The sequence below is a fragment of the Odontomachus brunneus genome, unplaced genomic scaffold (assembly GCF_010583005.1).
Source record: "Odontomachus brunneus isolate Ranch 3 - 2012 unplaced genomic scaffold, Obru_v1 Obru_scaffold_033, whole genome shotgun sequence".
Lineage (NCBI taxonomy): Eukaryota > Metazoa > Arthropoda > Insecta > Hymenoptera > Formicidae > Odontomachus > Odontomachus brunneus.
Window position 1 is genome coordinate 1,444,915 of NW_022639483.1, and position 26,251 is coordinate 1,471,165.

Genomic DNA, 26,251 nt, shown 5'->3' on the forward strand with positions numbered 1-26,251 from the left:
CCCCCCCTTCTCTCTCTGAGGAAACGACGATCCGCATACTCGCCGGATCCGAAACACGCGCGACGCCGAACGCCAAGCAAATGTTCGCCGGTGCGTATCCATACAAACGACCGACGACAATTCGCGTCAGACAGAGAGAGATCCTCCGTTCAGATCTTCTCTCTCTCTTAACGGCGACGAGCGAAACTCCCGGAGCGAGTGTCCGCGCGCGCGGTGTGTGTAATCGAAATAATTCCGATCGTCAGCGAGACGAGGGGGTCACGTTTGGCGTTCGGACGTTCCGCGTTAGCGTTCAATGCCCGCTCGGTCGCTCGGGATTCTCGTCCCGTCGAACGCGAAGCTCGTTAACGCTAAAAAAGTGAAATTCGATTCGATGCGGGCCGCATTTAGCAGCGGTGCGGCAAACACGTCGCCAAGTGCGACCGTCCGATTTCCATTTCGCCGAGCGCGCGATCCTATTGGGCGAATAAAGAACGATGGGTAAAATGGGTCAGTTTCTGTTTGAAAAGTGTAACGCAACTTATGGCCAATTGTTTCTTAGTAAGCTATCTGACAGTTAAATCATGTGTCTGTCTCTGTCTAATTTGTAGAAAAAACGAAGACAGACAGATGATTTGAACTGTCAGGTAACTCACCAAGAAGTTAGAACAATCGACCCTTATACATGCAATCTAAGGCTTGGTCTACAATAGGTGTCGTACTGTTCGGTTCTACAAACCGTAAGAATTGATCAATCACGGTCGATTATTACAAGAATAATCGGCTATAGCCAATTCTTACGACTTACTCCTAATATTATAGACCAATCCTTACGCTTGTTGGATTAAGAATCGTGAGTCTCATCTCTTAAGATTTGAGAATTTCAAGTCTCACTCTGAAAGAAGGATTTTGTTGTCGAAAAACTTGGTTAAAATCAACCAAATTTTAAGTAATTGCAACTAAAAAATTTAATTGCCGTTATGTGTGTCTTGGTTTCTCAACACTACATGTACTTGACACAAGTAAAAAACATGAATGCCAACCAAATTACATGTACCAAATATTCTGGTTCCAGATACAGAAATAATTTTTTTAGTGCATTTCAGTGCACCTGCGTACATTGTGCAGTTTTTAAGGACGTTAATATGGCTAACGGTGGAGTTGCACGCCACTCTAGAGATTCAGCTAAAGAACCTCTTATAAGGAAGATTTCTAAAATCATCTTAAAGGGATAAAATCAAGATGCTGACATCCTATTGGATCTCGAGATTTCTTGAATAAGAAAAGTGTTTATCCCTTTTAATTTTCATATATTAATTTCGCTATGTTAGACCTAACATTTCCCAAGTATTCACTTTCTTAATTTTCAGCAAAAAAAAGTTATGAAACTCATATTCATATCTATGATATGAATAATGAAGTAATTGTGTACAAAATCGTCACTAATCGAATTACTATTAGTGACTTATTTTTCAACCCTTTTGCGGCAAATTTTGACCACTTTCCCACAGATCTAGACAGATATATATGAATGCTACCGTCGTATTCGGCGTAGTGTTTAAGGAAGAAAATTGCATGTACAATTTACGTTACGTTCTTTAAGCAAAAATCAGCTCACTTTACCCATGGTCTTTTCGGGCGGAGAATCGGCGGGATGCGGGGCGACCGATTTACGAAAATCGCATACATCGCCTATACTCGATTTTCTCCCACTTATCGAATCTTTACTAAGCGCTGTACCATAAAGAAGAAAATAAAAAAAAGAAAGAGAAGAGAAAGATGAGTCCACGATGCGTCGTATCGCGCTCTCAAGCGATCAGAGCGGGGACCTTCTCCTCGTCCTCTTTCCGCCAGAGGTGCCGAGATCCGCACAAGGGGGATGAACGGCGTGTAAATATTATTATTGTTCGCGTGTACGGGCGAACGAGGGCGAAGAAGGAGGCGAGAACGGGAGGGCACGACGCGCCGTGGAGCGTTTCATCATCGCCATCGTGTTTTGGTGTGGAAGGGAAGGACACAAGCGAACATATTACTACTGACTCGTCGAAGCGCGAGCGGGGAGAGGGCTGTTCTCTTTCTCGAGAGGGAGAGAGAGAGAATCCCTGGGCCATAACATAGATCATTAATAATAATAATAATATTAATAATAACAATAAAATTAATAATAATAATATTAATAGGGATATTCCAGCGTTATTTTGTACATAAACAACTTTATCAACGGATATTAAGAAATCATCAATAAATCTATATATAAAAAAAATGAATACTATTTGAATCCTGTTGCACGTTTCCTTCATGTATTCCTTGCCAAGTTTAATTTTAAGACAAAAGACCCGAACACGCATCTGATGCTGGATATTCTTGCGGTCTTGGTCTCCGTAAATACGAATATTTAATCATTCAATACAATACACTGAGAGAAGAAATATTTAAAAAGTAAATAATATACAACAACAAACAATTGCTTTGATCAAAAGCTAAGGTTTTAAGGATGTATATATTTATGATGTAATTAATTAAAAATTATGTATCATGTATATCTTTTTATTCGAGAAATATTTTATATCAGTGTGAGCACACATAAGAGAAACAGTATGATTAGCCCACATATAAACTTGTTAGCTTAATTCGGCTGTGCCAGGCAAATTTAATATTAAAAGATTAATGTTTATATAGAGAGGCTAAATCGACAAAAACATTCAGGATTAGATACGTATCCAGGAATTGGTATTTTACCTTACTTCCTTGAAAATTAGGCGATTTGGTCGACTTATTGAAGAAAGAATAAGATTAAAAGATTTAACGCAGTCTTTATTTTAATTACAAAATTCTGGATGTTAAATGTAGGCTGATATATTTTCTGCTATTTTTGGAAACCCCCATGGAAAATACTGGTTCCAGGTGAACCTTGCGTATATTACGTATAAAGGTCTCATATATTCGCCGTGCAGGAGGTCGAATATTTGTTGCCGGAGTTACTGGTAGTCAACATTCGCGAGCGGTGTTTAGCGGTGCATTTAACGCTAGACACGGCGGTGCCTAATTCAGAGTTGCATTTATCTAATATGGAAATCGCATTCCGCGTAAACATGGGAGAAGACCTCGAATGGCACAGCATTCGGTGTAATGCAGCTGCATTTGCGTAATACAAACATCACGTTGGATTGTAAACACGCGTATACGCGAGCCGGACAGTCGGATGATTTAGCGCCGAACGCGTTCCGAAAATGCGATCGAGCGCTGTCTCGAAGAACATCGGACCCTTTACTCTCGTCGGCGTTACACGTGTCGCACACTCTCAGACACGGATACATTATAAAGTACTATCGAGCCGCGGAACTTGTTACGGATGTAACTATGCTAAATTTCCCGCGTGAATAAATTCCAGCGCGATACCGCAAATGAAAAGCGGGACACCATCCTATATTCTGCATAATTGCGTTACGATAGGATCGTCGGTGGTTTCCCGGGCAAAGTTGTGCATGCATACAGCGTAATTCGCAGCGGTGAGAACATCGCCCGACACGGCTCCGAACATTGACTTCTATCAAAAGTATAGGTCCAGCAACAAAACAAATCGCCCCCTACTACTTTCCCATATATACAAATGCTTTATTTAACGTGACTGTGTAATGCTTTGGTGGCTCACTTAAACTAAAGTCACATATAAATAGCGTTATATAACCGTAGCGTTTTAATTTAAAAACGCGTGCAAAAGGAAGAGAGAAATCATCGGAATGTATCGACCTAGAGTAAAACGTATCGACTCAAAAATAAAACTCAAACTTTATCGAGGATCAAATCGAACCTGGAGCGGATACGAGGGCACACGGTATGTAGACACATACGTATTAGACGAGTAATAACGATTCAGACGATATATTCAAAATGATTCACCAAATAATATTGTAAGCGTCTAGTCTACAAGTGGATCATTGTTGTTTCGCTATCGGCTTTTCCTTTTTTTTTTTTCTCAGCTCTCTCTGTCTTTTGTTTATGAACGTTACAAAGGCAATACATCAACGTCGATGTCACAGACATTGCATTCTTTGGATTTGGTCGAGGTCCTGGCGCATTTACATGTTACTCCCGTTTCAGACTCGTCAGTCTGTCAAACGGGTCATTACAAGCTAAATCACACCACTTCGCGCGAACAAACTACGATCACAATCACACCGACATTATTATGCTCAACTCTTTCACGGACAATTAATTTTTTTTTGCCATCGCGATGCCCAGGCCCACGATACTTGCGATACCGATAATAACGCCTCCCGCGACAGCCATACCGAGAAGACCCTCTGCAAAAAAAAGAAACAAACGAGATTCAACGCCAATTCCAATCACTGAATCGCTAAGCTTCTCAGAAGTGTTATTCGAAATTCTAGCTGGGTTAGTAGATACAGAATCACGTGAATTAGTTGGTGTAATAATGATTTGTGTTGCAGTAACACAAGACTCGATCAATAACAAAGGGAACTGACCAACATGAAGATATTAAATAGGTCTTTCATATAATCGATATAAACTTTTATTACTTGTTTATACAGAATGTACAGAGGAAATGGTACAAATAGATGGACAGCAAAGAGATACAGCGATGAGAAAAAGAAAATGACCAGCGACACAAAGCTACTGAATCCATTTAGTTTACGTATTAAAATATAGCCATATTTTGCACTTCGCTATCACAGAGAAGAAACAAAGGAATCAATAGATGAACCAATAGCTAGTTGAGAAGATAAGAAACTTGAAGAAAGTCATGGAAGAGGTTATGTTATGAGGCTATTGCAGAAGCATGCAATGTATATTTGTTATCCCTTCAAGACCGACAGCAAAGTCCCTTCAAGAGAGTTAGCACAAATTGGAAAGACACAAGCTTATTAAGTGGAATCAATGTAGAATTTAGCAACCCAGGAAAACAACAGGGCTATTAGCAGCAACCAAAAGTAATACGACTGCATGAGAATGTCACAGAGACCTCTCAGGGACAATGCGCCTAAGCAAATTATGACTTTTATTCTCTTAAGCCGATAATAAATTATGAAAGGGAAACCTTTTTCCATCTTCTTCCTGATTAATGTCTCCAATTGCTGTACTTGTATGTTACCAGGCTCGACCTGAAGGAACGCTCTGACATAGGACAGTGCTTTTGTGTATTCCTGGAAAGAAGCAACGATCCATGATTCTTCTCCTACTAATTGAACACTTGATGCACAGGTTATCTTGCACGCGTCTTACCTTTATTCTAGCATTTCCAATGGCCAAGTAATAAAGACAATCACGTCTTTCGCTACCTGTCTGCTTGCTATAGAGATCTTCTAGTAGCAGTATTCCTTTCCTAATGTCGGCCGAATATTTACTTCTCACAAGGCACCAGGCGTACTCGAATTGTGCTTTTTGTGAAACATCCGCCGAGTACAATTGCTCGTGATACAAGCGTTCAAATTTCTGAAACGCAATACGACCGAGTTACAAGAGATGACGTAATGTTCACGTTACGAGCCGACGAGATCGCCACATCGATCGACCGGATTTCCGCAAAAAAACACGAGTTTGCAAAACAAATCAATTATAATATATTCCAAGAATAAACTCTGCAACGCAGATTACTCCTAATGAAACGTCACGATGACGTTCTCCCGCACTCAATTTGCTGAATAATAGAATGATAATTTCCGAAGCCCGCAAAAATCCACATTTATTGACGATAAATTGTTCTTCGGAAATGTTTGCGACATATCGGAAGACGATACGAATGAATGCACATCGCTGAAGTAAATAAAATCTGAGAAAGCCCGGATGATAACCTAACCTAACCTAACTCTGAGTTCACGTCGTTATCGTCGCTTTTCGATCAAGGTTGCAAGTTCACGACGAAAAGCGTGACGAAACGTGGACGATGTTGGCGACACGGAGACATAGGCTGCGGTTACCTTTAGATCCTCGGCGGAAACGACCTCGTTTAAAACGTCTTCCATCTTCTCGGATAAACGCACGTAACCGGAACCGCGTAGTCGACTCGGAACTAACTACTACACATACACTGGGTAACCGTGAATGCGCCTGAGGTGGTACAGGTTACAGGTGCATCACTGAACGTTTTGACGTTTCACGAAAGAAGAGCGAGATGCAAGACGCGAAACTCTCATGGCCCCGTGATCACTTTGTGAGATGGCGCCATTTATGAATTTTATAGGTGTCGCCAACCGGCAAGAATAGAGATGAAGAGTCTGTTTTCTGTTGCCGCACTACTGAACTGGTGCAATAAGTTAAAGTGAGACTACCATATACATTTTCTCACTCCAACTTATTGCACCAGTTCAGCAATGCAGCAATAGAAAACAGACCCGAGATTTTCGCGAGATTTCCGCGACTCCTCGCGATTCTCACGATTTCGAAGACGCGCTTTAAGCGAGGAAATATTAATTTAGCCGCGAAATTAGAGTTTTCTTGACGACATATTTCATCAACTTATCTTCATCTCCGACTGACCACTGACCATTTTTCACATGCAGCAACATTCATGTCACTTCGATATATTTCGATATATCTCCGTCCGACATATTGAACAGCCTTTTCAACCGCCGTCGTTGGTGCGAGACAGATCGTCCCTCGTCCTTTTGGAATCAAAGATGCATTCTCTGGTGAGTATATCATCGTTCCTATATAAAATATCGTCGTCCTGACATGCCACTAGACCGGGTAATCTCGGAAGAGGAATATTTTTGGAGATAACGAGGCGCGAATTTATAGCGGATCAAGTGTGCCGAAACGTTCGCCAATGTTACACACGCCTTTATCGATCTCGTTGAAATGAATCGCGGGGATGTTTTCACACAGATTTGAGCGAACGGGGAAAAAGTGAGAACGAGAATTTCTATATTGAATAATTTCATTATGATCTCGATAGAGATGGCTCGCTTTGTGTCTTTGACCGCACGCGGTATGATAATGAATGTTAATGAACGCGATATCGATAAACACGCGCTCAAATACGCCCATTATACCGGAATGTCGGACCATTGAATACACACATACACGTACGCACACATGGGGAGGAATTCGTGAATTTCCGTGGGTTTTAGCGTGAAAACATTTATTCACGTAGAAACGATAGTACAATAGTTGTCCTTCAGGGTACTGTCATGCTCAACACAATGCTCTCATTGAACATCAACAGAAAACATCTGATCCAGTCGCCTGGACAGTGCATACATCGGCAGGCCCGTTACAGTATAATAATCACCATCTATCTTCTCTATCAAACAGCCCCCAACCCCTTGGAATCCATATCCCCCTGCTTTATCCCTGAAACAAACTTTTGCTTTCTAACAAATAAAGACAGCGTTATTCCCACTGTCAACAGCATGTTACTCACATGGGATCACCTGTTTTTATGTACTCTCTTATTTGCTTCTCAGATATATCTCCAAATTTCACCTTTGTCGACTCATAAAACTGGACTTGGCTCTGCGGTGTCTTTAAGCACACACCAGTGTACACGACATGCTGCTTATTCACCAGACTGAGGGAGAACATCGGTTATTATTATGTTTACCTGGTGAGTACAGCTTGTTACAAATTATTACCTAGATAATATTTGAAAGGCCTCCACCTCATCATGTGGCTTGCCATAAACAACATTACCCATCGTTACCATTGTATCAGCTCCAATTATCAGTGACGGTGGCACTGGATCTGCCTTCAGTCGTTCATACACCTCAAGGACCTTGTACTTGGCTATATCTTGAACATATTCCCCATGGTGATTGTTGTATTCAGATCTATCAAGTTTCTCATCATATAGAGAAGGCACTATTTCTGCATTTATTCGCTGAATCATGAATGTTGACACATGTTAATTATGTTCTTAACTTACTCCAATGATCAGTATCCATCAATACAGTCATACTGTTACGTAATTTATTTTGTATAGACATATTCACGATTGAAATTATTCATACAATCGTATTGTTTACCAAAAATTTCATTATATCATGTCGCCTTGGGGAACCACTGGCTAGAATTACTCTGCCACTTGCTAACGCTTGAATAGTCGACTCCAACATCCTTTAGTACGTGCGGTTGCTCAGTGATTATTATTGACACCTGTTATCTGTAAACTCGCGCAGTGACATTCAGCACTAATTGCAATAACGCGGCCCATACGTAGTGCGCAAAACGCGCTCTTAAGCGTGTGCACGTTGGTGGTCGTACCGGTCGGTAATGCGGGTCGTTGTGAGCGGCTTTACGTGGTCGATAATGGTAGCTATAGCTGCAGATGACGCTGTAGTCAAGGAAAAAAAAGTGTAGTGCGGTTACGCGTTTTGATAATGAAACTTTATACTGAGTGTTTTGGAACTTCGATTGTTTGATTTCAGCGAGAAGCTTTTTGCTTCGTACACGGAGAGAATTTTATAGTAAGAATTGCTACAGGATTTTGTAATCGAGCAATAGATCGACATTCTGCACGTCGACATCATAATTCACTATCCTTTTTTATCTCATATATGCTACTTGTATTTTAAAAACTGAATTATTAAAACATTTGCTATGTTTCTAACGAAATTTACTATGTTCCTTAACAAGACAGACTTTACTGACAGTCTCTATTTCTGGCCTATAAAAAAAATAAATTGAAAGGAATTTGTATGAAAATAGAAAAGAAACTTTAATATTCTCTCCATGTAGATTTTTGTTAAAATGTCGCGGCGGCATTGATCAAGAGCGCAAATTTTAAACTCGGCCTTAATTAATCAACGAAGCATTGGAATAATTATACGTAAATATGCCCTAATTCGTTGAATATACACGATATATATTGATAGCATCATTAACGGTTAAATATCGTTTCGCAATAGATTGTGGAATTTCCAGCTATTTTTCAGCAAACAGATAAAAGTTTAAACGTCATATTTCCAAGTAATCAGTAATTAGAAATCTCGCAAATAGAGCAACATCGGGTTTTTCAATCGGACGGTCTATAAATAACGTCTATAAACGCTTATAAATAGAATAACGTAGCGTTCGCTCAGCCATGATTTACGCCGCTATTATCATCGAGATCCACTTTCCATTCTTCATCCGTCTCTCTGAGAGGAGATCCAACAAAGAAACGTATGGAGCTGTCTCTCACCGATTTTGACGGGCATTGAATATGTTGGAAAACAGTTAAAAGTAATAGATACATATATATTTTATATATATATATATATATATATATATATATATATATATATATACACACGCTTTCTCACATTTAGGACATGAAACAATCCGTCGAATATTTTCGAAAGCAAACGAAGTAAATGAGAAAAGGCGAGTTTTTTAATTCATCGATGGATCCATCGCATGATGCGTAAATACAGCGAAACGTTGCATTTGCGCATCATGCGATGAATTTATCGATGAATTAAAAAACTCGACCAAAATATTTCCAAGAAAAGTTTTTTGCTATTTCATGTGCTTCTTATAACTTTATATAAGAACCGACGAGAGACACCTCCATATGTTTTCTCGTAAGAAAATCGATTTCTCTGCGCGCGTATACCAAGAAAAAGCAGAAAGAAGAAAAAAGATTTACGTGAAAGATTATTGCGTCAATTGTTGACGCGGAGACGTTCGATACGTCAATCGCGAGTCGAGCGTGCCGTAATCTGGTATAATCTGGTGCACGTGCGCGACGTACATTCGAAAATACATTATATTAGCGTTAGAAGGAGAATTATTCTCCAGGCGCAGAAGAAGAAGAAGAAGACTCTAATACATCGTAATCGGTAAATTACGTAAATGCCGCATGCCATGAACGAACCTAAAGGTCAGTCAGTCCGAGGTCTTACATAATCGCAAGGCGAAAGGTTGACCCATCTTTACGCCGCAGCCTTCCAGCTGAACAAAGATTTAGCGGCATTTTTTGCGTGTCACCTGCGATCGCATGCCCCGCCCTGGTTAATCAGTAAAGTAGTCTAAGCGCTTGCGAAATGAGATTCCCGGGGAAACAATGTGATTCCGGACTAACTCTCGATTTCATTCTCGCGACGGAATATACATCGAGATAATCGAGAGAATGAGCATTTCTTTTTTGCTGCAGAGACTCAAGTATTATCGCGACGGGTCGTATTCCCGGAACACAATTTGCGACGACGCGTTATCCGCGGAAATACAATACAAAGTCCGTAAATACGATCCTGAGTATTCAATTCTTCGTCAAATCATTAAAATGGAAATTCTCAAGCATTATGGAACTTTATTTTCAACACAGAAAAATATTTCGTTGGATTGATAAAATTTCATTATGCTTATTACTATTTATTTGTTAAGGTGCAATTATCTCTTCTCGACTGTACTTTGATTATCGCAGAAATATCAACAATCGTTACTTGAAGCTTGTCCTACATAAGATACTCAGATGATTTCAGTATTAAATCTGATTTTCTTATTTCAATTATGTAATATATACGACATTGTACATTTGTAATCGTGATTCAGTTAAGAAGCTCACATCTATCGAAATTCAAATCTACATATCTCACTTGAGGCAAGTTTCAAGTAATGACTAATTATACAAACCATACACTGAGAGAAAAATTACCTTAAAATCAACAAATATTTCTTTGATGGGTGCCATTAACATATTTATTTAAATCTAAATTTTATTTATTTAAATCAAATATTGTTTACTTAAATAAGGTAAACAATATTTGATTTAAGTAAAGAGAATGTAGATTTAAATAAATATGTTAATGGCACCTATAAAAAAAATATTTATTGATTTTATAATTTTTCCCTCAGTGTAGGTCTGTAATAATAATCACTACTTGAAACTCGTCTCAAGTGAGATACTCAGACTTCAATTCAGAGTTAGATGAGAGATTTTTTATTGAATCTTAACTACAGATGTAAATGTCATGTTTGTCGTCATTCAACTGAAAAACTTGGACCTGACTCTGAATAAAAATCTGAGTATCTCATCTGAAACAAATTTCAAATAACGACTATTAATACGGCCATTATCGTATTAGACTCCCGCCGGATTTACTGAATTTTCTCGCTTTCCGTAAATCAATCTATCGGCCGTTGGCGAGACAACTATACAATAATTATGTGTTCGTATCAATTGCCATTCTGTCGAGAGTCAACAAACGCGGGCGTCCGCCTCTAATGAACAATTTCCGTGAACGATTAATCGCTTCAATTCGACGCGGGCTCGAGCAGGCCGACAATTGCACGGCCAAGTTTACTAACGAGTGCACGTAGCGAGTGCGGTATTATTTATTGGATAATTGCCGCTTAGGAGCCGAGCTAGGATGAAGTATCGCTTTGTCGCCTTTGTTCGCGCCTCCGCTGCATTTTGATCTGCAATAATTGACAATTACGCTTACGTAATCCGCCGCCGGCTAAACCCAAAGCCGCAAAAATGATAATCGCGCGACGCACGATCGCTATCACGTATGATGATTTATAAGCACGAGTGTCTTGCTAATTAATGATTTTTAGTCGGGGCGCTGCGGCATGTAAATCAGTTGCTTGTGACTAGCAGATTAAGCGATAGAATGTGTTTGAAGTTGTGCGACGGCTGAGTCGTAAGATGACTAAAGATAACGCGGATGCGAAAATACGGATGTTTGTGACGTTTCCTGTTAGGCGTCGTATAATTTTCCCGGAAGCATCGTCAATACAAAATTACTCAAATTAAACTGCACTTACATCCTTATTGATTACATAGCGCGATAAATTACGGAGATATACGGGAAGAAAATTTTGTAGTTAGAATTACGTCGAGATTATATTTCTCTTCGCAATGTTTTTCGTAAAATTGCGCTATACTGAAATTATGATATACAACACTATAGTGATGGTAAAAATTTGACGATTTATCTGATAAACGGTGTAAAAAAATATTCAAGCGTTTGCAATAATTTTATTGTAAAAAGTCAAACGTACATAATATTTTTAAACAAATATATAATAATAATTCTCTGCACGGTCCGAGATTTAAAAAATTTTGTTGCAATTTTTGCAACTATATTTTCTTCGTGTATATAAGGGCTGAAACTCCGAAACATTCGTAGATTCGCGTTTATCTCACATTTAAAAAAATACAATCTTACTCTTAGCGAAATCTTTTTACGTATAGCCTCAAAAGGAGATTTTTCTGAAACCAAAAGGAAGATATTCCAAAGAAAGAGTTGCAAGATGCTATTTCCTATAATTCTGTATTCTACGCGAAAACTCTTAGCAAAAGACTATTCCTCTTCTGCTGAAGTGAATTATTAATCGGAAATCTATTAGATCTTGTTCGAACTAATTTCCTCTTCAATCAAAAGGAAATGTTTACTTGAAGCAGAAATTCCCTTTTACCAGAAGAGATTTCTATTAAGAACAAAACTTATACCGTAGACAAAAGACGAAATTCCTGTAATATTATGAATACTGTGCGAGGAAAATTTTCCTTTTAGTCTTAGGAGAATCTTGAGGTCACGTGAAAAAGGATTCCGCTAAGATAAGATAGGATTACATTTTCTTATTGGGTGATAATAAAATTTAATGAAAAAATCAGTTTATACTTGAAAAATCACACCTAGCATCTTGTAATCATCATCTTCGTGCAATTTCCTTACAATAATTTCCTACGACTCTCTCTCTCTCTCTCTCTCTCTCTACTCCCTGCCTCCTTTCCTCCCTCTCCCTCTCTCTCTCCCCCCCTCTCTCTCTCTCTCTCTCTATCTTTTCCTCTCTTTTTGTCAGTTAGATATAGCTTAATTAATTAAATTTTCGGACGGAGGGGTGAATTGATTACGTGGACGTGCATAATAAACGGTAGAGCCGCGGGATCGATCGGCAGGGTGTTAGAAAGGAGGAAAACAAAATGCATAATTCGCCTGGCAAAGTGCATCAGATATTTACGCCGAAGCTGCCGGCGCAAGCAGGATATCGCGAAACCAGTTATTAAAAGCGCTTTGCACCAGAGCGCGGCCGGTATCTCTTCTCTCTCTCTCTCTCTCTCTCTCTCTCTCTCTCTCTCTCTCTCTCTCTTCTCGATCAAGTCGCCGTCGCCGCAGCCGCGCAGATAGCCGTGATGCTCCCGCACGGTTGTTTATTATCTTAGCGGATATATATTCACACACTTGGCGAAATCCGCCTACACGGTTCAACCCTTTCGCGCTCGTGGATGCGTGCGCGCGCGCGCGAGTGTGATGCGCCTGAATATCACCGATTACGCCATTGCCATAGGGGGTAACCCGAAGGACGCTTAACGAGTACCCGAGAGCGCGGTCGAATAAATCGGATAATCTGGGACGAGATGGTTTATGATAATTCGGCAGGACGATCACGTTTAAATATAAATCTCTCTCCTGAGCGTGATACGTCGTCGTGTAACGCATGATCGGGGGGTGGGGGAGGGGGCTACGCCTCGTTTCCTATCCGACTTTCGCTTTGCATGCGCGTAATCTCTCATTCGAGTGACGTAAAATGAAGAATCTCGCCGATAAACCTCGAGTGACAATTTTCACTCTGTGCCGCGGCAAGACCGGTGTGAGAACGTTTCCCGGCTTTCTTTCTCTCTCTCTCTCTTTCGTGCTTCGATTTCGCCGGCGCGGAGTTCACGGAGTCGAACATGTGGAAACCCAACGGCGCGGGGCCGTAATTATAATGATGCTGTGTGCCAACTATTCGTATATAATGGAGCATAATGTGCGTCCCTCGATATTTTTTATTTCCCGGTTAGGTTATTGTGTTACTTCTCGCGGCAGCCTCGAGGGAGGTTTCCAAGCCAACTGTACATTACCAACAATTACTTGTGGCACAGATCGGAATGAAAATCGATGCATAAATAACCGGTGCGCACGCGGCTCGTCCGCGTGCGAGCCATACGAGTATGTCCGCGTCTTCTTAAGCGGATGAAATTAAACGAATTGGCCAATAGGTGAAATTACTGGCGCGGCTCCCGTGAGCGACCGCCACTTTTAAGTCGCGAGGTGAGAAATGACTTAGTCGCGTCATAAAAATGTTTTTACCGATCGAGACCGATGCGCACGCGAAATGTAATTGCGTGTGGATATTACACTGCACTTCGCGGATTGCGCAACGAGATTAGGTGCGAGACGCAGCACAACTCACCGAGCGTAATCGGCGACGGTGTCTTGTCTCGCCGAGCGTAATCGGCGATCGCTCCAGGTCGTACAAGAGATTCGTCGGAGGAAAATGCAAAAAGAGAGATAACCGGACATGCGGCGAGAAGACCGCGAAAGCACAGGAACAATCAAATATAATCTCACCCTCAGCGGAATCCTCTTACGTACGACCTCAAGAGAATTCTTGTGAAACCAAAGGGAAATTGTTCCAAGCGTAATATTATATCTTTTTGACGAACATTATTATATATTTTGAGTCTTAGATGGGAGGACATTGGCTGATCCTTTACTCTTATTTAAAATTCTAGAAGGTTCAAAGATTCTAATGTTCAATAAATTTAATATTGCGGTAAGACTTCTCAGAAGCTTTTCACCTTTTTATGTGGGATTGCATCGTGCATTATGTGGCAGGTTCAATCGTTTATCTTAGTTGGCGAATAATTTTAATAAAATGTCGACTCTATTTAATAGGCGTTTGCGCTCTTTCAAGACTATTATTGTCAATATGAAATCAAGTTCTTCTTAAGGGGATGTCGGAGTGCCGTGAGAAGTTGAAAAGTGATAAAAAAAATTAGGTAAAAAGAGCAGTGTGCCATATATGTAAGTAATTCACACAATACGGAATTAGTGGTGATTTGTTTGACTTCACGTTAATGTGCACGCACACACACCTAGTGTGTGTATATGTATATTCAATTCATCCACATAACAAGCACCATTAACAGATTATTTAACAGATTATTCGGGAACTAGTATGTTATTCTTCTTTCTTTATTTTATTTGCTAAGTATACGCCAGCGTACGTGCGGCCAACTCGTAGTTTCTACATTTTCTCAAATTTGTTTTTCCAAATTGCATTCTGGTAGTCTTATGATATTCTCACGTGCCGCCTGCATCTCGGTAATATTTCATTTGATGTGTATATATATTCTCAGCCTTTGACATTCTCTCCCGACAAGAGTTTTCGCTTAGAATATTGGGTTACAGGAAATAGCGTCTTGCAATTAGAGTTCTCTCTTCGTTGTTGGTTATTTTCGTTGAAGATTTTCCTTTTGGTTTTAAAAGAATCCTCTTGGGGCCATAACGCAAGAGAATCCCGCTGAGGACGAGATTATATATATTTTTTTTTTTTGGATGAGAGGGAATCTCATCGTCGTCGACCGAATTAAGCGATCCTCGCGCGCACGCGCACGCTTAATTCGAAATTTTGCAACGCCCGCCCCTCGGTCGTTTTCGCCCGCGGATTCGCGGCTGAATTTATTCGACGCGTCCCCGCCGTGAAAATTTGTTAAAGTGTCATAAGTGTCCGCGAGCGAGCGAGTGAGCGAGCACGGCAATCGCGCCGTGCTGGTGGCTGTCTGACGTTATTAAATGCGATTGCGCAACCCGCGCCGAGAAGCAACGGCTTCTCCAAAGGACGCGCGCATTATGACACCGCGGCATGTAACGCGGCCTCTATGGGGCCCGCTACGTCACGCCTGCGGAGTGCCTGCGGTTTTGTATTACATGTAATACGCCTGCACACGATATCTCGTCAGGGGCGTACGCGAATCGGAACCCGATCCCGGAACGCGCTGTTCGATCGCGCTGCGCCTCCGACGCGCGATTACGGCGCCGCTTCGATCCTCCATGACGATCTATGATTAGTGGGTGTGCCGGAAAGCACCGTGTCGCCGCTCATTCGGACAAGCGCTTATCTCGCGTGCTCAAAACGATTATTAACTGCTTATCCACTGTGTTATTAGCGATCGCTGTTCCTCAGGAATATGAAAGCAGCCGCGCAACGCACGGTGACCATCGCGAGCTGCACCTCGCTCGTTAGAAGAAACGGCGGACGTTTGAAGTGTCGATCGTACTGAATAATGATGAATAGTGATTGTATAATAATAGTAATGCGAGTTTGAAATAATGTATGATTTTTTATATGCTGTAAAAATATTTTTTTATTACTATTATTATATATTTTTATTACTATATACGTTTACAGCGCTATGTTATATATATATAACATTTCCAATCGATTTAAAGTCGACTCGATTGAAACCTCACGAGCTAAAGGGCGAACGAACGGAATCAGGCCGCGTTCTAATTCGAAAAATTCGAGTTTTCGCGTTCAACAAACTTAATTGCGACTCATTCAAGAGCATCGAGAAAAAAATACGTTTTTCATATTATAGAAATTTCTGTAATCCAAATATTCTTTCGCATTTTTAACTTCTTCAGAGGTAGATTTACTCAGCTCAGAAGAAATTAATTTAATTTCCAAGTGAGACATAAATGTGATATCTGTCGATCATATAATGCAATTCCTTTTCTCTCATTGTAGAATTTGGTAGAAAAAATTTATATATATATATATATATATATATATATATATATATATATATATATATATAATATATATAATATATATTATAATATGTGGAGGAGATATTGTTATGTGTTAATTTATCATTGCATACAGTCGCGATTGAATGTCGGCATAACAGGAACGTCCGAAACATCCGCAATGTAATATTACTATCTGCGGCGAGGCGGTGTATTCACGCAATTATCAATAACGCAAGCCGCTATGGATGCCTTTCAATCATCGGAACAGGAAGATAAGTCGGCATTCATAGCATACCTCTCGCGGATAACTTTGTTTAATGAATTCAGTTGCCATTATCATTTTATCGCCTGGTATATGGCATCGCAGCAACTTTTTTCCAGAAACGCAAATTCTTCTCGTCGACTCCGCATTCCCATACGAACGTCTCATAGGTCGCGCGCTCGCCCTCGGAAATTATTTTTACCTCGAATTTTTTACTCGACTGCCGGTTTGCATTTGCTCGACGAGGCAGAGTCAATCGGCCTGTCACGTGTTACGTGGTGTATCGGATTGCGGTTGCTCCGTCGTTTTTTATCTCGTGACGTCTCAATTAAGTCTCAAGTACGACCTTAAATCGATCGGAAGTGTCGTTTGTTATTAGTCTGAAAACTTGTCAAATATTTGTAGACCGATAAAATAGATATTTGTAGACCGATATCGTTAACTTTTTTCAGGGATACATATGTGTACATGTTTAAATATGTATTCAATTTTTCTTCTTCAATTTTCCATTTTCTTTTTCGAATATTGCCGACAAAATACAATGAACATTACTGTAAACAAATTTTTCTTACCAAATTCTACAATGAGAGAAAGAGGAATTGCATTATATGATCGACAGGTATCACATTTATGTCTCACTTGGAAATTAAATTAATTTCTTCTGAGCTGAGTAAATCTACCTCTGAAGAGGTTAAAAATGCGAAAGAATATTTGGATTACAGAAATTTCTATAATATGAAAAACGTATTTTTTTCTCGATGCTCTTGAATGAGTCGCAATTAAGTTTGTTGAACGCGACAACTCGAATTTTTCGAATTAGAACGCGCTGATCCGTTCGTTCGCCCTTTAGCTCGTGAGGTTTCAATCGAGTCGACTTTAAATCGATTGGAAATGTTAGTCTGGAAATAAAGCTTTGTCTAGAACGCCATTAACCTTTTCGGGAATACTGCCACAGATACGTTTAAATACGCGTTCAGCTTTTCTCTTTTAAGAATATAAACATCCCTTGCAAGATTCCACCGCGAGAGACAGAAAAATTCTGTCGTGCAATTGACAGTTTTCATATTTATGTCACTTTAAAATTAAATCGATCTCTTCTGACCCGAATAAAAGATTAACAACAGAAAGGAATATTTGATTTACAGAAAAATTTGTACAACATGGAAAGCATATCTGTTTCTCTTTCGACGCGCCTCGAACCGATTGAAATGAAGTTTGTTCGAATTCGGCAGTCGAATTTTCCGAATTAGAACGCGGCCCGCTCGTTCGCCCTCGGTCTTTCGCTCCTTTCTCGGTTTACCGAAATCCCAGCCGGCTACACGGCGATTACGAGAGACCGCGGCTCTCTCGCGTAACGTTCGCCGCTTCGTTAACCCGATCCTGCGTACACGCGGGTACACGTGCACGTACACGCGATCCACGTACCTATACAATCACCGCGAGAGTCGCACGCGCGACTTACGTGACCGTCTCGTCCTCTCTCAGCTGACTCTCTCGCCGACGATTTGTTCGTACTCGCGACCGTCCCCAGCCGAGCAATTCCATGGGAGACGAGGCGCTACCACCCATCGGAATGCAAATTGTGACTTTAACCGTCGCCGATAGTCTCCTCGAGTCGGCCTGAAATGTTTCAACGGTCGCGCCGTAGCCTCCGCGTTTTTACGCTGGATTATGCATCACGCCGAGAGGCACATCGTCTCCGCCGAGGAGGAACGCCTTTCCTTTTCCCCCGCTTCGACGTCCTCATCGAAGATCTCTGGCATTAGTGCCAATAAAAAAAGGAAAAAAAAACCGACAACCTTACGTCATTCGTTCGATTTTTAAGGTTATTCCGTGGCGCCGTCTAATTGCATTAGCACGAATTCGTTTGTGTGTATATATATGTGTATATATATATATATATATATACAAGATGTAAATTTAAAGGTGCTACAGACAATTATTTCTAAAATTAAGCAAAATATGAAATTTTTGTTTTCTATCAATCGTTAAACGAAAATAACGTCATTTAATAAAGTTAGTTTTTTACTAGGTGAAATTGTTAAGATCAATTCAAGGACACTTTGATTTCTTAACTGCCAATATAATAGCCTGCAACATCAATTGTATACCCTGTATACACACACACACACACATATATATATAGCTATTTGATTTTTTTCGTGTTCGAGTTGAAACAGAATAATACTCTTGCGTGTCGATGAGTTACCATTGGCAATATAAAAATTGCCAATGGTAACTCATCGACACGCAAGAGTTTAAGTGATTATGAAAAACAACAAAAAATACAGAAAATAATAATAAAAACCGAACTGTTAATTTCCGCAAAAGCGTGTTTATGAAATTTGGGAGAGAGAAAGGAAATGAAAAGTCGGAAAGGCAAAAGAGGAAATAAAAATAAAAAATGAAGCTGAATGAGAGCAGAGCAGGCGTCTCTGTATTTTCAGACAGCCAAAGAGAGCCGAAAGTTAACGAGCAAAAAGTGCTGGTCGTTCGTGTGTATATTTACGTGCCGCGAATGGGATATTATTTAATTGCGCCGTTCGATCAGTTTTAATTTACCGTCGTTGTACGCAAACACGTAAGCATTATTGCGCGGCTGCTCGCGCGCGTTGGAAGCACGATCCAAAAGGAAATTGCATAATTTTATATTCGGCCGAAGCTTTTTTCTCCTCGCACATTGCAGGTCTCGGCGCGCGCGCGAGGATGATTCATCCTACGCTCTTGCACAAGCAGCAGGCTCGTTCACGGCGCGTCTTAGGTTTTCGCCCAATGTTGTGCATATAAGCGAAGACGCGATTCGCAGGCGAGCGCTCGTTTCGAAGGTCCGGCAAATTGCGCGGTTAGAGCAGAATTCGGGTGCTGCCGCGATTCCTCCCGGGCTTCTCATGCACACGGTGCATCATCACCTGTTAAACAGTCGAACAGCCGAGGATCATACGATTCGCGCGCACTGTGGTCTCCCCTGGGGGATCACGCTCCATTTCTCCCGTTCCTCCCTCGAGGTCACCCGACGATTTGAATAGTCGAGCGCGATCTTAATTTGAATTTTTCAGCAGGATTCACGTCTCAGTGGCGCGCGCGCGCGTTTCCTCTACGATGTATGAAAATATGTCAGCGATGTGATATGAGAGCGATTAAGGGAATGCTGCAGTCGACGACGAACTCCAAAAATGCTGATAACGCAGAGACGATCGTCACTAACACAATCATGCTTCATCTTTCTCGTATTTCTTGTACATACAGAACTCACGTAAATGCACTGAGAAAAAAATTTACTAAATTTCAAGAAATTTTATTTCGATAGTACTATGAAGATATTTGTTTAAATTAAATAATTATTTTCTAAAATTAAAGAAACAAATTTATATTGAAAATTCCTTTATTTAATTTTAGAAAATAATTACTTAATTTAAACAAATATCTTCACAGTACTATCCAAACAAATGTTTTTTGAAATTTAGTAAATTTTTTTCTCCGTGTGTGTGTTGCTTCCATATTCAGCGGAAAACCTAGCCACACATATATAGAAACTTTTCTGCAAACTTTTCTAATATTGTTAAGCTTCTGAATTCAAATGCGAAGATACAGCAATGTTCTTCAAAATTTTTCCGTTTAAAACATCCACACTTTCGGTATGTGCAAGCTGCAGAATTTTTGGTTTAGGCAAATATTACGCTGACAACTTGAGATTTTACACTTAAAATTTTCTTTTCTTTTTCTTCACATATTGAGCAATGCTCTAATTTATTTTTGCACGCACTTTCATTGCGTAAAAGCATTTGCAATTCTGCCCAATCAATACGACGTAAACTTTGCAAAAAAACTATCAGTATTCTGTCAGTAAAGTTTTCAGCATCCCCTTAAGTCGACTCGGATAATCACCTCACTCGTTCGCGCGTCGCATTGACGCCGAGTGGAAATTCGACGAGAAATTCCTTTCGTTGAAAGAGACGATCTCTCAACCTCTGTTAAAGAAAAATAAAAAATCGCGAATTTCCAAGGTTTTCTTTCGATAAACTACGCATCAAGCGTGCAGTTAATCAATGAATAATGCAGAAAAATTGCCGATTGCTCAGACAGCGCGATTTGACATTCAATAGTAGGTAAAATCTACATATTAACATCAAGAATATTTCTTGATACATTAGTATCAAGAAATAATTTCAATTTTAACAGAACGCAGCAGATAATATTCTGACTGATAGCGACTCTGAGATCGATACGATTAATTAAGGTTTGACGAAAGGTGACTCTCCAACTTTAAAAGTCCTGTTAGTCTGCTTTTCGTTCAAACTTCTTCTTTTCCCGCTCGCAATATCCCGTTCTCCAGCGTGGCGAGAGCGCCGAAACAGTAGATCGATATCTACCAGAAAAACGAGAAATTAATAATCTATTCTAACAAACCAGCTGGTAACATTCGACTGATAGCGATTTCCAATGGTCAACGAGGCTAATCAAAGAGTCGGGTGAAAGTCACCCTCGATCCTTCAGTTTTGAGAGTCCCGTTAGTCCGGTTTTCGTTCGAACTCCTCCTCCTCTCGGTGCTGCACCTCTTGGCGACGACGAGACCAAATCGAAACGCGCGGTAACGGATAGCGATACAAATGGTATCCGATATGAGAACGAAGCGGGACAAGCGGCACGCGCGCCTCGAGGGCGAATCCTTTCAGCCGTGCCATGCGCTCGAGGACAAATCGCCTTCCGAGGGATCGTGCGCATTCTACGGGCTCGCGCGCCATGCCGCGTCACATGAATGACACGACGTAAATGTCGGTGTATGGCCGTGGAGGCTCGCGAGAAAGGTTGCGCACATTCGACACGAGGATTAATAAAGGGACTGCTCGCGGCCAGACTCCGGCCGATCGAACGCTTCTGCGAGCGACACCCTCGTTCGCGAAACGAGGTGAACGGCCTGCCGGCAGAACGGCGCGGTTTCGCAGGGACGCGTTTCGAAGACGCGTTAATTATTCATGCGAGATTTCGAAAAATGGCACATGCACGTACATAGCGAAGAACGTAGCTCCGGTGTGGCGATCGCGGCGGCGACGGCGGCGCCGAGGTGTTTATTCGGCCTCTCTGGCTGTGAATGACTGGAAATTACGCAAACATGCGGTTGCTAAGGTTGCTTCGATACGCCACACAATATCTGCGGGCGTATCTGTTGTTTCCACGTTATCCGTCTGTTACGCGCGCCGACGGAACCGATGATGTCACTCCCGGCGCGTTATCCTGCGTCTGATAGCGTTTGCCTGTGACATCCGAGGGGATATGTTTAGTCGTGACGCCGTAGCCCCGGAAAATTCGGCGGTCGCTTCGTGCCTCCGTTGACGTTTACGAGGGAATCGATTGCGGCCTCCGTTAACAATTAACGAATAAACGGAAAGTCGTCGTGTATGTATATATATTTTTTACACATATATACACGAAAAAAGAATTCTAGTTGCAAAGTGCTTTTTCCTGTAATCTCACATTCTAAGCGAAAGCTTTTAGCAAAAAAGTTCTCTTTTAATGAAGTGGACTATAAATGAACGGTAAATTTACTAGATATTATTTTAACTTTCTTCCATTTGGATCAAGAGGAATGCTCGAAGCAGAATGCCTTTTTACGCGCGACACGAGAGACGCGGCAAACAAGACTTGTGTAAACGGAGAGAATATTGTAATAAATATTACAACAAAATTTTTATTAACCCCCTCTGGACTATATTATGGCTAAGATTACTATATATTTGTTAAAAAATGTTATGTGCATGTTTGAGTTTCTAATGCAAAAATTATTGTAATTGAACGTTTTTTACCGCGTATCGGATAGATGATTAAATTTTCTATCTTTGCAGTAATTTGTACTATAATTTTAATATAGTCCAACTCGATAAAAAAGAATATAAAATAAAATATAACTTTCTTTTGTAAAATAAAATGTAACTGGGAGCCGACCGTTAGGAAAACCAGGTTTTTCTACATTGATTGAGAGAAAATGGTTGATACAACCAAAATTGTAGTTACTTTTGGCCTAAACTATATTTTTTGTAATCATGTAATGATTTTCAGTAATTATTTCTCTGTACGATTATAGTTACGAATCCCAAACCTTTTCTCTCACTGTAGAGCGTCAATGACTGAAGAGGATTAATGATTATGCGTCGATAATCAAACTCTATATTTTTAAGGGCTTGTTTCTCGGAAGAAACTTTTCTTATCGCGTCGTATTTTCGCTCGAGCAGGGACACGTCGGTCGATTTGGGAAATTCAGTCTCGCCTTTCTCCGTCGCGCTTTTCTGCTGGATTATTATATGAGACCTGCCGAGGAGAACCGAGCGCGGCCGAAAGACCAAGTAGCACGCGAGAGGACTCGCGGAGACGATCGACGAAGCGCCAACACGCCCACGCGCGTTCTCCCGCGCTATCATCACCGGGTCGTTACGAAAATGTCAAAAGCGAGAGCGCGAAATCGCTCGCGAGGTCCCGCGAACCGCGGGCGAAAGGGCGCAGCTCCCGTATGTAGACGTGAGACGTAGACGAGGGCTAATTATCGAGCGGATTGTACGCTCGGGAACCGAACGACCACCCTCGGCCGCGATTGCGGTCCGGGAGATGCAACCGGGAGATCTCGAGGAATGCGTCGCGTAACGGTCGACGTAATTCATTTCAAGGACCGGCACCGCACCGGTCGCGATGGAAACATGCGCGCGCGCGCGCGCACACACACACACACACACACACACATACGCATACACGCGCGGCCGGCGAATAAAGCTGCCGGCGATTCGCGAAAACTGTAAATCAGCTGACTTTCGTGCGCCGCGGCGACAAATGTCAGAGTTGAATGGACGCTTTTGAATGGACGACAAAAGGGAAGCCAGATGCTAAAAGTGAGAAATAACTCCACGGTAAAAAGCGGGGACGATAGAGTTCCGCATGTTTTTAATGGTAGAACGAGAAAAGGAGTAATTCAATTTTCAAGTTGAACTGCGAGAGTTTTTAGCGGAGCTAAAATGTGTGACGGCTTCCAGATTTGGCAGTCCGTAAATTCGTGATACACGAAACGCGAAATAAATGAATTTCTTCTCTTTTCTTTCTCGTGCATGAAAAAACGACGAAAGGTCGTTTGGACGGTTTTGGTAATTGTTAAAGAGACGAGTAGCCTCTCGCGACCTGTCGCCTCTCTCATTGTGTTCTTCTCCGAGTAATCCAATCGCGGATTTACGATACGGCGCTAATCGTAAAAGTCGAAAGTAGCCGATAGCGATCGCAAAGGTCAGCGCGCGGTTCAGCGCGCGGTCGCGCTACATTCATAGAAAGAAATGGAAAATATTTTATGCACGAGTGTGCAGAGATCCGTCCGAGTTCAACCGAGTTATGAAGATTTCGTATTTCCAAGAACACATACCGACGGGGGATCGCGCGAGATGAAGCGCCTCATGATGAGTGGCGCTGCGCAATAATCTTTTGAATTCTGTGAATCCTGAAAACGACGAGTCGTCGTTACCGCTGTTCACTTTCCACGTGGATGATGTCATAAAGGCGACCTCAAAACTCGATTTCATAAGAGCTACGAAAATGGCGGGAAGGCATGAATGAAGTTAGTAGACCGCTGTTTGAAAGTGTTCTAATTTCAGCAAATGTACTCGCAGCAGTACGAAGAAAATGGCGTATCATGACCTACGACTTAAATGGGATACATCAAAATAAATCTCTGAGAGAGAAAAGACAAACAGAATAATAAATAATAATATATAATAAAAATAACATAATAATATATGTAATAAACGATGAAAACCAAATAAAGCAGCGGTGCAAGCAGTGAACACGACGATGTAACAATAAAAGCAAAATAAAATAAACTGTGTCACATGAGCAATTTAAATATAATATACTAAAATAAATCTCTGAGAGGAATAATATTAACAAACAAAATAATAAATAATAATAGATAATAGGCAAAATGGTATAATATGTCAAAATAAATCTCATGTCTGAGAGAAATAATAATGAGACAAACAAAATAATAAATAATCTAAGTAGATAGATAATAAAACTGACATAATAATTGTAGATAATAAAAATAAAATAAAGCAACTGTATTTGCAATTAATTATTAATTATTTAAATGTACGATATACCATATAATACAATACAAATAACACAATAACAGGTAATCCAAATAAAATGAAACAGGAGTAAATACGATGCGCCCACAATGTTACGTGTCGTTTTACCGGCCGAACATCTGTTAGGCGTGTTTGAGCAAATAAATGTCGAACGTTGCCACGCCAGAACGGAGCGTATCGTCTCTGCATATACTCCGCAGGCGAAGAAATATGCGCGCGGGCCATGGTTAGGATTATCGTCCTGTGCGTGGAATTCAACACGGGGCTTATCAGCGACTTGACACGCGCGCGTAAAGTATGCGCTTCCCGTATATGTACATGCATTACCCGTAACGCACTATCGCGCTACGTGTCGCGGCGTTATGAATGGTGCGAGGAAATCGCCACCGCCGCGCGCCACCACGCACGACGTCATGCCGATGCAACCGTAACCGACCTAGACATTGCATCCCTGCACACACATCCGATAGCGGAGCGCGATGCACTTTGCTCCACTTCGCGTAATCGCTGTCGCCGCGCGCGGCCGCGAGCGTCCGAGGCGGGCTCTATCGAAGCCTGTCGCGCCAGCCAGAAGAAGCAACAATGTCGATCCGTCCATTGACGATGCGTACAATGGTCGGGCTCTCTCAGTATGCAGGATGTCGTGCCGCGACACCATCCGACACCTCGACGATCTCGTTGAGGAAAAATCGACCCGGAGGCGGCAGAGGAATTTAATGTGGCGAGGAATGATTTATGATCATAAAGGTCTTCGGTGTGTGTGCGTGTCAAATATACTTCCCCCTCTCTCTTGACATATGTATGTTATATGTTATATTTTAGAGATATATTATTATGATACAATTTATAGATTTATTACGAGAGAGAGAGAGAGAGAGAGAGAGAGAGAGAGAGAGAGACAGAGAGATTTTCATGAAATAAAATTAAAAAACCGCGTTTTTCTCTTATTATGTACACATACATGAGTGAAAAAAAAAATTTTGCAAAATTAAGATAACAAGTAATAATTGATGAAGTCATCGACGAGGCGTACTACGAAGTTTCTCGAGAGATTAAATTTAAAACAGCTTCTTCGAAACAGCATATTTTTCCTTGATTTATCGATATTCATCGCATCCGCCCACATTTTCGCTGAAAAACGCGTGAAGCCCCAAAAGGAACCGCACCCGCCTTAGCCCTCCTCTCCTCTTCGCAGAGATCGGCTGTTTGATCGAGGAAGCGCATCGGAATCGATCTCAACCGGTCGACGTGAACCGGAACATACGCGGGAGGATGATGGGAGGGGCAAGGGTGGGGAGGAGAGGGTCGAAGAGCGAGTGTGAAAAAGAAGAAAAATGAAAAAAAGCAGAAAAAGGCAAAGAGAAGGAAAGAAACGAGTCGGAGGAGTCACCACTCCTGATTCATCCCAGACATTTTTCCGAAGA

General features: G+C 41.2%; 3 protein-coding genes across 5 annotated transcripts in view; 1 reads left to right on the forward strand and 2 right to left on the reverse strand.

The window, feature by feature from the left end:
• Positions 1-2,772: 2,772 nt before the first annotated feature.
• LOC116843477 (mitochondrial fission 1 protein) lies at positions 2,773-6,148 on the reverse strand. The gene is made up of 4 exons (XM_032813932.1): positions 5,919-6,148; positions 5,224-5,433; positions 5,039-5,144; positions 2,773-4,283 (listed from the first exon to the last, which is right to left on the reverse strand). Exons 1-4 carry the CDS (start codon positions 5,961-5,963, stop codon positions 4,192-4,194), a joined length of 453 nt encoding a protein of 150 aa, XP_032669823.1. The 5' UTR covers positions 5,964-6,148; the 3' UTR covers positions 2,773-4,191.
• Positions 6,149-7,076: 928 nt separating this feature from the next.
• LOC116843469 (dTTP/UTP pyrophosphatase) lies at positions 7,077-8,222 on the reverse strand. Of its 2 annotated transcripts, none has more exons than XM_032813912.1 (4): positions 7,865-8,222; positions 7,575-7,731; positions 7,364-7,510; positions 7,077-7,293 (listed from the first exon to the last, which is right to left on the reverse strand). In XM_032813912.1, the coding sequence occupies exons 1-4, from the start codon at positions 7,923-7,925 to the stop codon at positions 7,149-7,151; spliced, it is 510 nt and encodes a 169-aa protein (XP_032669803.1). In that variant the 5' UTR covers positions 7,926-8,222; the 3' UTR covers positions 7,077-7,148. The 2 variants fall into 2 exon arrangements, with proteins under 2 accessions (XP_032669803.1, XP_032669802.1); XM_032813911.1 differs by having other exon boundaries at positions 7,575-7,819; positions 7,965-8,054.
• LOC116843472 (endocuticle structural glycoprotein SgAbd-8-like) overlaps positions 7,402-26,251 on the forward strand; it is a 41,166-nt gene continuing 22,316 nt past the window's right edge. The window contains exons 1-2 of one of the 2 annotated variants that reach the window (XR_004377889.1): positions 7,402-7,546; positions 26,023-26,239. Coding sequence is in view for 1 of the 2 variants with exons in the window: in XM_032813916.1 (XP_032669807.1) it covers positions 7,536-7,546 (11 nt within the window). In the remaining variant the exon portion in view is untranslated. Of the gene's footprint in view, positions 7,547-26,022; positions 26,240-26,251 lie in introns of those variants that run through there. The other variant, XM_032813916.1, reaches the window with a different exon arrangement.

What these genes read in the sequence shown, in the direction of transcription:
- LOC116843477 (XM_032813932.1), bottom strand. Translation starts at nt 5,963, where the DNA reads ATGGAAGACGTTTTAAACGAGGTCGTTTCCGCCGAGGATCTAAAG. An exon ending in TTGGAAATGCTAGAATAAAG is followed by an intron (nt 5,145 to 5,223) that starts GTAAGACGCGTG and finishes GCTTCTTTCCAG; the next exon opens with GAATACACAAAAGCACTGTC. An exon ending in CAGGAAGAAGATGGAAAAAG is followed by an intron (nt 4,284 to 5,038) that starts GTTTCCCTTTCA and finishes TTTTTTTTGCAG; the next exon opens with AGGGTCTTCTCGGTATGGCT.
- LOC116843469 (XM_032813911.1), bottom strand. Translation starts at nt 8,054, where the DNA reads ATGTTGGAGTCGACTATTCAAGCGTTAGCAAGTGGCAGAGTAATTCTA. An exon ending in ATGATATAATGAAATTTTTG is followed by an intron (nt 7,820 to 7,964) that starts GTAAACAATACG and finishes TTCATGATTCAG; the next exon opens with CGAATAAATGCAGAAATAGT. An exon ending in ATAAAAACAGGTGATCCCAT is followed by an intron (nt 7,294 to 7,363) that starts GTGAGTAACATG and finishes AGTTTGTTTCAG; the next exon opens with GGATAAAGCAGGGGGATATG.